This window comes from Poecile atricapillus, chromosome 1 (assembly GCF_030490865.1).
Source record: "Poecile atricapillus isolate bPoeAtr1 chromosome 1, bPoeAtr1.hap1, whole genome shotgun sequence".
NCBI classification, from domain to species: domain Eukaryota; kingdom Metazoa; phylum Chordata; class Aves; order Passeriformes; family Paridae; genus Poecile; species Poecile atricapillus.
Window position 1 is genome coordinate 145143473 of NC_081249.1, and position 12233 is coordinate 145155705.

The 12233-nt window shown below is 37.8% G+C and overlaps 1 protein-coding gene across 1 annotated transcript in view; it reads left to right on the top strand.

Moving 5' to 3' along the window:
• The window catches only part of STARD9 (StAR related lipid transfer domain containing 9), a 98844-nt gene that overhangs the window by 48643 nt on the left and 37968 nt on the right, over positions 1-12233 (top strand). Inside the window, exons 9-17 of the mRNA XM_058850652.1 lie at positions 1782-1854; positions 2733-2800; positions 3781-3878; positions 4096-4296; positions 4717-4814; positions 6544-6621; positions 7373-7447; positions 7944-8123; positions 11927-11978. Coding sequence (XP_058706635.1) covers positions 1782-1854; positions 2733-2800; positions 3781-3878; positions 4096-4296; positions 4717-4814; positions 6544-6621; positions 7373-7447; positions 7944-8123; positions 11927-11978 — 923 coding nt within the window. The remainder of the gene's footprint in view (positions 1-1781; positions 1855-2732; positions 2801-3780; positions 3879-4095; positions 4297-4716; positions 4815-6543; positions 6622-7372; positions 7448-7943; positions 8124-11926; positions 11979-12233) is intronic.

Here is a 12233-nt window from a genome sequence, read left to right on the forward strand (position 1 = left end):
TCTAAAAGCACTTGGTTTACAATTATTTGGTTTTATTTCTATAAGTTTCTAGTCCAAAGTGTGTGTTTGCTGTGAGTGAACTGTGGGACTTAGAGCACTGGTGAAGCAAATGATTTTGGCTCTTGTTAGTTAAGGCACTTTTTGACAAGAAGCCCTGAATATTTTTCTTTACAGGTGCCCTTACAGTAATGGGGAAAAGTTACATTCGAAAGGATCCTTCAAATCCTAATCACAGTTCCAAAATTGGTATTAAGTCTTATCATGATATTAGTCAAGGTTTTAAAATAACAGTGATGATGGGAAGTAAATAAAAACTAAGCTGCATTATCACAAAGAACCCCATAGAATATACATCAGGATTAAGTTTTACTCTTTCTGCTTATAGCAATAGATGCAGCTTTATTGTAAAAAGAGACTATTTCAGGACAACAGAATTCCAGGTGAATATGTGGGTTAAGTGGGTTGTGTGTAATTGAGATGTGAACTCTCTCTGTAACTACCTTGTATTGTTGGAGTTGGGGAGTGCTAACACTTCCTCCTCCAAATCTTGGAGCACTATATTTTTCTCTTTTACTTTATAAACTTTGGTGCTGTGCCCTTACATTGTCTGCCCACTGTAGGGCTGTTTTCTGTCTTCTGCCCTTTACCTAACTGCTTGTCTTCCTCCAACATCTGGAGACTGGTTCATGTTCTCCTGCTACCTCAGCTTTGGCTTGCTTATAATCACTTATAAGATGTGCTCAGCTGCCTGTAGCTTTTGGCAGTGGCCACTCACATGACAGTGGAGGAGGTGTGGGAAGCAGAGAATAACGGGGAGGAGGGTCCTGGCTCTGCCCTCATGCCTTGGGCACTCAGCAGCGTACACACAGCTGCTCTCTAGTGCAACTGGTCTCTGCAGTGCTCTGACAGCTGGGCTTGTAACAAAAACATGGTACCACAGTCCTTTTCTGCACTGCTAAAATTACCTGCTGTTGTTGAGGGCAGGCTTGGCAAAACTGATGATAAAGGCTACACATATAGCTGATACTCAAGGCAAGCTCAAAGGAATTTGCTTTTGCCCTGAAAAAAATCCTGCTTTCTTTGGGTTTTTCTAATTAAAACAACAATAAAGAAAGTAGAATTTCCAGAAGTTTGCATTACAGAGGCAGTAGGAGTGTCCTGCTGCTCCTCTTTCTGTGAGCAGCTCCTGCTTGCCAGAGTGCACTGGGTCAGAGCTGTTTGACTGCTCTGTCCATGCCAGAGAGTCGAGCAAGTGTCACACAGGGAATTACAGTATTCATTTAGCACTCACATGCATGCACTGGTTAGTCTCATTGGACTCTAGCAGTGCAAAAGAGCTGTATCAGGGTGAAGGAACCCCAGATGTGGTGTATGAAGGTTTTTGAACCCTTTGGAAATGCCAAGGGATAAAAATGGGGACATAGAGAGAAATGTGCTGGGCTTGTACACTCTGTACTGGGGATGAGCTCTTTGATGCTGTTGCTGTCTGTACTTCTCTGCTGTGTTCCCTGCCTATGCCACTCCTTATACCTGTGCTGTAAGGCTGTTTTAAGATATCTCCTCAGAGTGCTGCTGGTGGAAAAAAAACACCTCTAATTGATTCTCAGTTTCCACCCTTCCATGTTCTCTGCCAAATGCTCAGGGATCAGATCCAAGAATGCAGCCTGCCATATTCTCCAAGTTTCACATTTTTTCATTTATCTGCTGTATTTGTTGATTTTGATTTCCCTGAATACAGGGAAGTAACTCTTTTTAATTGAATGGTTTTTTCTTCTTTCTAGAATCACAGCAGCTACACATATTCACAATGCCAGCAGCAGATCCCATGCTATCTTCACCATCCACTACACTCAGGTTAGCTAACAATAACCTAACTTCCTCTTCACTTTCAAAAGCATTGTTGTTCACTGTGTTGTGCACTGTTTACTCGTCACTATTTTGTGTTGTTTGTAGTAATGGTGGAAGCTGTTACTTATTTCCTTTGGATCACACTGCAGATGTGTTGAGTGTTTATTGAAGCATTCTGTTCCTTTGTGCAAGCTTAAGGTCAGAAGTGGTGCCAGAACCTCACTTTAAAAAGGAATGTTTTCAGTTTTAATCCTTTGAAATGCAATAACCCCTCTCGGATGCTGTGAAAATTACATGTGAATACGTTTGAGGTTATGTTTTATCACACTTGTTTAGTATTCCTAATTGAAGTACAGCATCAGTTTACACCAAAATTTCGTATCTGTCCAGCTTTTTAGATGTGCTCATCTCTTTAGCATTTGGCATCCAGTACTCTCCCTGAGACAATGCAGCCTTTCTCCGGAGGAATTACATCCTTCCCTGGCAGGGAAATCGTTCAGTGATCCAATAGACCTTTTCTATCTCACACTTCTAACATCCTGTAATCACAGAACATTTTAGGATATTTTTCCTTAGTTTCACAAAAGGCCTTCGGAATACATTAGTGGAAAATAACTCTGCAAGGTCTACAAGAAAGCCTTTCACAGTCTCTAGGCAGTAAAGGGGTTTTTTTGAGAGGAAATTGGCATAAGAGGGTAGTTTCTCTGTGGGATGAGAAAGCTGTTGAGTTAGTGGTTTGAACACAGTCAGAGGGTCAAGGTCACAAACAAAGGCAGTGAGACAGTCATATGTACAACTCAGCTTCAAACAAAAGAGCACATCAATTTTATTTTCATTAATTAATTAAGGGGAATAATCTTCTTTATTGATGTTTTCTTCTTCAGGCTATATTGGAGAACAATCTTCCCTCTGAAATTGCAAGCAAGATCAACTTAGTGGACCTTGCAGGCAGGTAATAATATACTGAAGGGAAAGAGGTAATTTTCTCTGAAGATGCTGACAGCACCATCTTAAAAGATGAAGTTTAATATTTTAAAGTTTCATTGAACTAACAATAATCCTGACTTTCTTATAATAAAGGTACATTAACAATCTTATAACAGGGAATATTAAGCTAATATTGTCTTTGTCAATAGTTCTTCTGTACTGGGTATTGGTGTTCATTGGGGAAGGGAATTCCTGGGTCCTCAGAACCAGTACTGTGCTGTTGCATACATTTAAGGTAATTCCATTCAGTTCTGTATTCTTATAAAGTGTTTTTTCTGGTAGCTGTTGTTGGAATTACTAAATCTGAGCTTGAAAAGAGGTGAGGGGAAAAGGAATGTGTTCCTCATGCTTAGCATTGGCAGGACAAAATAGTTATATCTCACTGTTTATGTTGTTCATATTCCAAAAGTTCCTAAGTCTCTGATCTTTGCTATGCATTTCAGTGAGGAACATGTGGTTGTGCTGGATGTGACAGAGAACAGAAAGATGGAAATTATGCTGAAGAATTACAGAACAGTCATAGAAAAGGACTTTTGTTTTCTCAAGAACATAAATTACCATGCACGTATGGTTAGAGAAAGTAGCATTGAGGGAATAGACAGACTTTTGTAATGAGCCAGTTTACCCTTGTGGAACTGTGAAATGCATGTTGTTTTTTAAATTCAGAAGCACTATGACTGGGTTGCCCAGTTCAGACTTGAGTTTATGTTTTGGTGGGTCTTCAATGCTGTCTTGCACCAACAGCCTTTGCTCATGGTTGTTCGGACTTTATGAAATAGAGGGCAATATTAAATATTTGAAGTATATGGGGTTTTTAATTGCAGAGTTCATAAATTTTGTTTTCTTGTATTGCTTGAAAATACATAATGTTTTCTTATTGACTGGATATTAATAATTAAGCATTTTTGTTTATTTTGCATTGTCTTTCATGCTTGCTTGCTACAGTGAAAGAGCTGATCCCAGTTACTGTAAAGATAGAATTACTGAAGGTGCCAATATTAACAAGTCACTAGTTACACTTGGAATTGTCATATCCACTTTAGGTAAGCACATTAGTTCTTTATATTGAAGGGTAGGGATAAAAGTGTATGACTCGCTCACCGTGTGTTGAGTGTAAATGTGTATTTGCATTTATGTCAAAAAGCTCAACTGAGCAGCTGTGTGGTGTCTTCATAAATTGTAATGACATTTAAGAAAATTAAGTAGCCGTGACAGAAAAAAATAACCCCTTTCCTGAGCTCTGTGGTATTCCTCCCTCAGCACAAAATTCTCAGATGTTCAGCAGCTGCCAGAGCATTAACACCATGACAAGCGAAGGGGAGGGCAGCCATGCGGGCAGTCCCCCCCCTGGCAGCAGCAGTGGTGCCAGACGGCCAGCTTACATCCCCTACCGCGACTCCATCCTCACCTGGCTGCTGAAGGACAGTCTGGGGGGCAACTCCAAGACCATTATGATTGCCAGTGAGTTTGGTTTCTATTAATTGTTTTATATTTTGTACTACATTGTGCCTTTAATGTACACTTCTACTGCAGTGAGAAGTCAGCTATAGCACTTAGAATCTGTCCTTGTAAAGATTTTCCTAAATACTTTAATAGAATACTCAAGGAAATGAAAATGCATGCTGATTGTGCATGAAATTATGTTTAAGAGTCTTAAGGTCATAGCTTTGATTTTAGGTGATTTGTTCAGTTATAAATACAATCTGGAGAAGACATTTTCTGTGAGCTTAATGAAATAACCCTAGGGTTATTTTTTTGTTTTAACTTTTAAAGAAGCAAGACTAAAAAAAAAAAAACAGCAAAAACCAAAACACCTTTTTGAAAAGTGATGAGTTAAATTAAATGCTTTTTTAAATTGTGTAATTTGTTTTCTCTCTGTAGCCATCTCACCTGCCAGCTCCAGCTACAACGAGACCATGAGTACCTTAAGATATGCCGCAAATGCCAAAAATATTATTAACAAGCCCAGAGTAAATGAGGTGAGGCCTTGAGTTCTCCCTAAGGTAGCCTATGCAGCTACAATTTCTCTTCTTCTCAGTACACAAAATAATGAAGTCTTTAAATATGTGGGAATAATTTTGGCCACAGAACTCAAGATTCATTCATTGCCTGTTCTAGGAATGAGCTCTGACTTTATGACAGATTCATTTGTTTGATTATGCAGAGGTCCTTCACAGGCTGCACAAGTTAAAAGATGGCAGAATATTAAGGAGAGGGTCAGGTGCTGCACTGGAGGCCTGAATACTATTGCTGCCTCTGCTATTCTGTTCTTGTTCAATGCTAGATGTTCAGATGCTTAAGGCAAATTTTCAGTGCGTGCTTTTTTCTCATTTTCCATCCTTGTGCTCAGTCCACATTTATCAAATGTGAAAAATGTAAACTGTCTCAATCAAAGGCATAATGTTAAAACAGATTGGAAGTTTTAGATACTACAGTCATAAGAACCACCATTAAAAATAATTCATGGGGAAGTGCATAATTCTGTCTGTCTTTACAGCAAAATTCAAGCAGTGTGTACTGATCCAGAAATATAAAACTCTAGAACTGCTGCTCTGTGACTGAGCATTCTTGACCTGGAATTCTGCATGAGGTTCCCTTTACACGTGATCGCATAATTTAAGGATTGAATCACCAGTGCATCCATTTAAGGAATATACAGTTAATTCTCGTTTCAAAAAAAGTCTTGATTCCAGTCATTTCCTAATATTTAATCCATTGATTTTACAGCTTTAATAGTATTCTTTTGTGATTTGGCATGAGTGTATCAAGATTTTATTTTGTAGATGAAAGGATAGAATCTTAGAGTTGTATCTCGCTATTTGCTTTCCTAACAATACTCTGTTAAATTTGGGCAGAAGGAAACCCTTCTAATCCTAAGTTTCCCAAATTTAATTTACATTGTAATTACCAGTGCCTATAAGTAGTTTTCAGACATCAGTGGTAGCAGCAATTGTGTGCTTGGTTTTGCCAGCAACAGTTCTCAGCTCTGTGACGGGCTAAAGTAACAAACACTTCTGGGTAAGCCGCCTGTCACTCAGCCTCTCAGCCTCCCAACTTGTGTACCCATCACTCTCTTACACAGTTTATCCTAGACCCTTGGCCCCAGCCCTGCAGTCTTCTTCCCCTCACTGCAAATTGACCTGGCAGCCCAGAGAAAGCTGACTCTTGACTTGAGAGTTTGTCTGAAATGTCTGTAAAAGCTGTTTTCCAGAAACTGCCAGTGCAGAAACACTTACTCTGAAAGTGAGATAAATGCCTCCACACCAAGCAGACAGGAAATTCATTATGTATCAGCTGTAAGGGCTTTTAATACCATCCTGAATGACATTCTGACGTCGTCTCCTCTAATCGGATTTTGTATACCAGCATTAAGTAGCAGCATCTTTCTGGTGTAATGTAACTATTTTGAAGGTAAATCCTTAGAAGTAGTGATGTATCCATCTAGTCATGATGGGAAAAAATGCTATGCCAGGTCTGTGTTCAGAAGAGAGATGGAAAAAAGTTTATAGTAAAAGAGAATCTATGGAAGATGAGAGTCACCTATCCTCAGGCAGTACGTAAGGGCCTGGCAGAGTGAAGCAAGGAGTTCTGCTGTGAGTCTGCCTATTCTCCTCTCTTCCTGCCTGTTGGAATATCTCCACATTGATTTCTTTAGCTAGAGTATTTTTAAAACTGATTTTTCCAACAATCTGTGTCTCAATGTTTCAGGATGCAAATGTGAAACTGATCAGAGAACTGAAAGAAGAAATTGATAGGTTGAAAACCATGCTGATGAGCTTTGAACTGGTATGTAGCAACATTTCCCTACTGCAGCTTTTGTGTTACTTTAGGTAGCTTACTTTGATCTCATCTGCTTTTCTTTCCATGTTTACCTTTCCATGTTTTTAACTGGAGAGAAATGAAACTGTTCTCTGGGTGATTTTGTAATTATTATAAGGTTAACTGCTTTTCTGTCATTTCTTCTCTTTCTGTCACTGTGCTGGTGAACCTGGACTATAAGTAGTCATGTAATGATTCAGAAGGATTTCCTTGACTGTCTTTCATAGAGTTGGATGGTTTACCTGCCCAGAAATACCATGAAATAGAAATATTTTATTTTTAAGCGTATGGAAGATTCGAGAGATGAACTGAAGTTTCACACTTCCTGCATGCTCTCTCCCACAAAAAGACTTGTGAACATCTGTTAGCCCTCACAATATAGCTGACATCCCTGGTGTTTTTCTCTGCTGGAATAATAAAGGTGTATTGGTTTTCCAAACCATGGAGAGAATTTTTTGCTGAGAGAGACAGAAACTACATTTCAGGACTTATTTACACTGAACTATCTCTGTTATTGCTTTTTCACCAGTTCTTTATGCAAAAAAAAATTGCATGAAATAGCTAGAGAGATGTAGGCTAGATGCTAGAAGGCAGCATGTGTATTTTGTCTTTCCTTCTCTTGACTTCATCACCTTGAAATGCTGGAGAGCGAAAGAACATGCCCACCAGTTGTGAATAAGAAAACTAACATGTTGTGTTGTGGCTGTTGTTTTTACAGAGAAATTCCAGTCCCTCTTGGAGTGATGACAGAGATGGCAATCTGACCGAGCTGGTCCTTCAGAATGAAATAAAGGTGTGTATGATTTACTTGATGCTGTAACTAACTCCTGCTCCACTAGACCAGGGGGATAGCATTGCTGTAGCTGTGAAAATACAGTGAAAACTCTTTTGTCTTAATCCTTTGCTCTGCAGATGCAGGAAATTGCTGTCTTTAATTCATGTTGAATGTGCTCCACCAGTTTATGACAAAATTCTCATGTCCTTAATGGGACACAGTCCACTGTGCATCACTAAGCCTGCACAATCTATCTCTTGTTTGAAAGCTGTCTCAATATATCACAGCATTTCATTATAGACAGTCTGTCCCTTCTAACATAAACTCCAATTTATTCAAATTAAATTATTGTACACTTAGCAAAATTACTGAGAAGATTTGATCACTGCTAACCTGGAAAGGTTTTGCAGACTTTAAGTTTTTCCCAAGGACGGTAAAAGAATTTGTTAGCATGATCAAAAATAAAAATTAGCCTACTTAGTAAGTGAAACAGTTCTCTCTCTGATTCTTTAAGATTGAGCAATTGACCAAAGACTGGACAAGTAAGTGGACAGACAGGAAAGCCATCATGGAAGAATACAGTGTGGACATCAACAAAGAAAAAGCTGGAGTAACAATAGATTCTAATTTACCTCATCTAATGGCCATGGATGATGACATCCTCAGCACAGGAGTGGTGTTGTACCATCTCAGGGTGAGATACTGTCTTATTTTACCCTTTAATTTGAAAATATTTGTTTTCATTGGAAATGGAGCATGGTTATGGTGACATTACAGCAACAGCTCTCAAAACATGAAGGTCACAAATTGCAAAACATAATGTGGGGGGAAAGCAGAAAATAATTTGAAACAGAGAAGGAGAAACATTAATATATGAATATAATCTGACCTCTTATGAATGCATTTACAAAGTATTTGATATTGCACTGCAAGCAAAGCAAAATATTTAAATTAGTCCACAAAGCACGAGGGCAGTTATGTGCTCATATACATGGAAATGTAAATGATGGAGCTTAAAGTATTCCAGACACACTGGTCCAAATTTTATTATGCATTTGTATACTTAAGACTGGAATATTTGTATATGTGTAGATAAAAGTAAGATTTAAGGAACAAATGCTCACTTTGGCAATGACTTCTATACGTTGCTTTTAACCCTACGGGAGATTTGCCATGTAGATACCAGGTACATAGCATGAAGGGTAATTACTTGTGATATTTCTTGAGTGGCTATTTTTGAAGATCACATAGAAATCCTGGCCTCACAGACACTTCTTTGTTGTGTAGGTGCTAACGTAAGGCAAGGTTTTCGCTAAGAAACTTTTATAACATTGTATGTATATTACGGCATATGATGTGCATGGCTGGGTCAGAGTTAGGGTCAGTTTTAGGGGATTTCTGGTTTTTGTTATGGCAAGTGCTAGGCCAGACTTCAACTTTTTAATGTTTAAATGAATGGAAATATTCATTAAGACCTGAAATATTGATGCTGCTTAATGTGAAAGGAACCTTGAATGGGCAGTTCTACAGAGGTGCACTCATTGCCAAAATATATGTTAAATACAGCTGAAAATCATCTATCTGTCTGCTAATAAAAGAATCTTTATCTAGATTTTGTGGTAATTGAGAGTTGAAGGACACAGGATTTTTTACTCCTCTTAAAAATGACAACAAATAGTTAAAACAGAAATCTTGCTGTTCTTCTATCATGTTGAAAGAGCAACTTAACTAATTTTTCTCATGCCAACACAAAGAAATTGTGCCAGGTAATTATTAGGGACCAAGTATTTATGTCCAGTACTGATCAACATGCAACTTCAGCTACTCAACCCTACATTAACAATAAATATTTATTGAAAGCAAATACTACTACTTAAACGTTCTTCTGTTATGTGCCATTTGGGAAAGAGCAAATACTTTCCCATACTAATTTTGACAACTCCTAATTTAAATATGTTCATTTTAATGGCATAACCTGGTTTGAAGGGTCATCTTCTGGAGTAATTCATGACTCTGTCACACTAACATCTTTGTCCCTTCTTTCTTTGCTTCTAGATGCTGCCTTTTCTTTTCTCTCTGCTTTACATCTTTTAGTCTCTGGTGTCTGTTACCTTCATCTGAACAGCAAGAAGGTAAAACATTAGCAGTTCCTTACAAATTAGGGTTTCACCATATAACAGTTCTTTACATTGTACTTCTAGAGAGAGGTCACAGCAGCAGTTTTCAGATTGTGCAAAATAAATATTGTGCTACTCTTTTACTCCCCTATTATTTCATAATATTAATTGCACTAATCAATGCTGTGCTTATGCTTAATTTTCTGGCTTTCATTAATAAAAGATGTATGTTTTCCTGTGATTTAGCTGACCTTTTTTGCATGGCTTAAAAATATGCAATTTGTTTATTGTTTCAGTAAAAGATGTACCACATAACCTTTTCTGAAAGCTGGAGTACTTCCAGAAGTGAAGGGGAAAAGCAGTCTTACTCTTTATGGTTCTGTAATATGCCTTAGGAATTCTACCCCTAGTCATGAGAAACAGCCAGAAGAGGTAACAATGTAAAAACATTTCAACAGAATGTGAAGATGCGCTGTGGTGTGCTCAGTTCAGGCTGTGCAGTGGTTTCATATGTAACATCTTTCCCTTTTTCAGGTGGAATACTCAATATTAAATTAGGAAAGAGTAGAAATAGTCCAGTTATTAGCTCAATAATAGCATTTAAAAAATTAAATCAGCATGGTCCTGAGATATTTTTATTTTGTTTTCTCAAGCTGAGTGGGTTTTCTTGTATTTTATCTGTATCCTTTGTCTCACCTGCAATTTTTAGTTGGATTGAAACTTACCCAGAATCAAGCCACTGCCTGGGATGCTGTTGTGAATTTCCTGAGCCAATACTGCTGTAATACATTCTTCTGAATTAAATTGTATTACCAGAGTTAGTTCAGCAACTTGAAAAAGGTTTCTTTTGGAATTACACTAACTATTTCATTGCCAAAGAAGATAATTGATAGTGAAGAAGGTAATTGATTAAGAGAACTTTTAGGAATTGGTTTACTTCTCTCTGTATAAAATACTTTTTGCTAATTCACTTGATTGAGTGGCACGAGTCAAAGGTTCATGCAGACCATAAGTTTTCTAGAAGTTGCAGCCAGGTGGATATTTTGCAGTTGAGTCTGCTGAAACTTAAACTGGCATGTGATTTGGTAATCACTTCAAAGCAGAGGCACAGTCCAGCTTTCAGCCTCTCCAGCAAATGAAGTCTCAGCAGGGCTCGTGCCTGAGGGATCTGTTGGTTGGTTCAGACAGCTGAGCTCTGTGATAACCATTCTCTTTCTGTCCAGTGCACAAACCCACTGTGACTTACCTGTAATTACCCAGAACTGGGGCACTTTGGAGTAGTGCACAGCTTCTGTTTCCCCAGAGTTCAGGCTTCCAATTACTACTTCTTGCTTGATCTTTAAATCTAGGCTTTACAATATGCTTGGAACAGAGAGTATATTCAGTTTGTTCTAACTTGGATACAAAAATCACATTGTTTACTGTCCATAATTAATTTTAATATAACTGAAAGGCTTTTCACTAAAGTGGAAAGTAGTTTTAGAAGCATTTACCAATCACTTTACCATAACCAATTACAGTGTCTCTTTAGAACCGGGAAATTTTCCTGCTTTGTTTTCCTAAGAAAAAAGCGTAGAATTGGTAATGGAAAGTTATAGACACATGGTAAATTAATTGCCTTCTTTTTGGGGGCAGTTTCTTCTTATAGTATTGTGCAAATGACTGTTTTTTATTGGTATTTGAAGGCAACCATAAAACTGCTGTCTCATTTCCATCGCTCACCTATAATATAGTTCGAGTCTTCTTGTTCTGGAGACTTTTATTTCTAGACAGTTCTTTTCTTTGAAGGTACTGAATCTTCAGGTTTGGGAACTTGCCCATATACTATAAGCACCAGGAAAACTTTTCATAGATGTTGTTTAAGTTTCAGAAACACCTTATTCTTCGTAGTTAGATTGAAGAGTTCATAATGTATGACAAAGTGCCCTTACAAATTAGGAGCTCTTTTAAATTTTAAAAGCCTGGTCAATTGAATAATCATTTTGCAGCTTCCCTCTTTCCGCATGGATATTTTTTAAATTTTTTTTTAAAATTATTTTAATATCTCATTTCTGCAATCACAGAGTCTCACAGTAAAAGTTCAAAGCATCAGGATGTGTGTTCATATTCAAAATGCTGGTCCCAAGCACAGTCGTCCACTGAGGGTTACTTTATCTACTGGAGTTGTAGAAGCTGACACAGCTGCAGGATGAAGAGTCATTGCTATGCTAAGGGGGACAGTGGGCTGAAATATTACAAGTACACAGCATTTACTTCAAACAATTCAGTCATTCAGAGGCATTAAAGTGTTTGCTAAAATGATGTACCAAAGCTTGTTTAAGTAGTACATATAGTCTTTTTCCTGTAAGCAACTTTTAAATTAATTCTTTCCTTGTTTTAGGAAGGAACAACCAAAATTGGAAGAAGTGATTCAGACCAAGATCAAGATATTGGTAAGAGAATGATATTACAACTTATTTTGTCATATGCTCAGGTCAAACCAAGAGATTTACACTTGTCATTTGTAATAGCTAGGTAGTGATTCTTTCTGTCATCTTTATTTATTGAAGAAGGTAAGCAGAAGAGACTCATTATTAATGTTTGCTAAAATATGTGATTATTTTTTGTTTGAGGGACCCAAATGTCACTGGATTTGACCAAACTGAGATCTCTTCAGAATTTTCTCCCCACTTGTGAAAGGCTACACT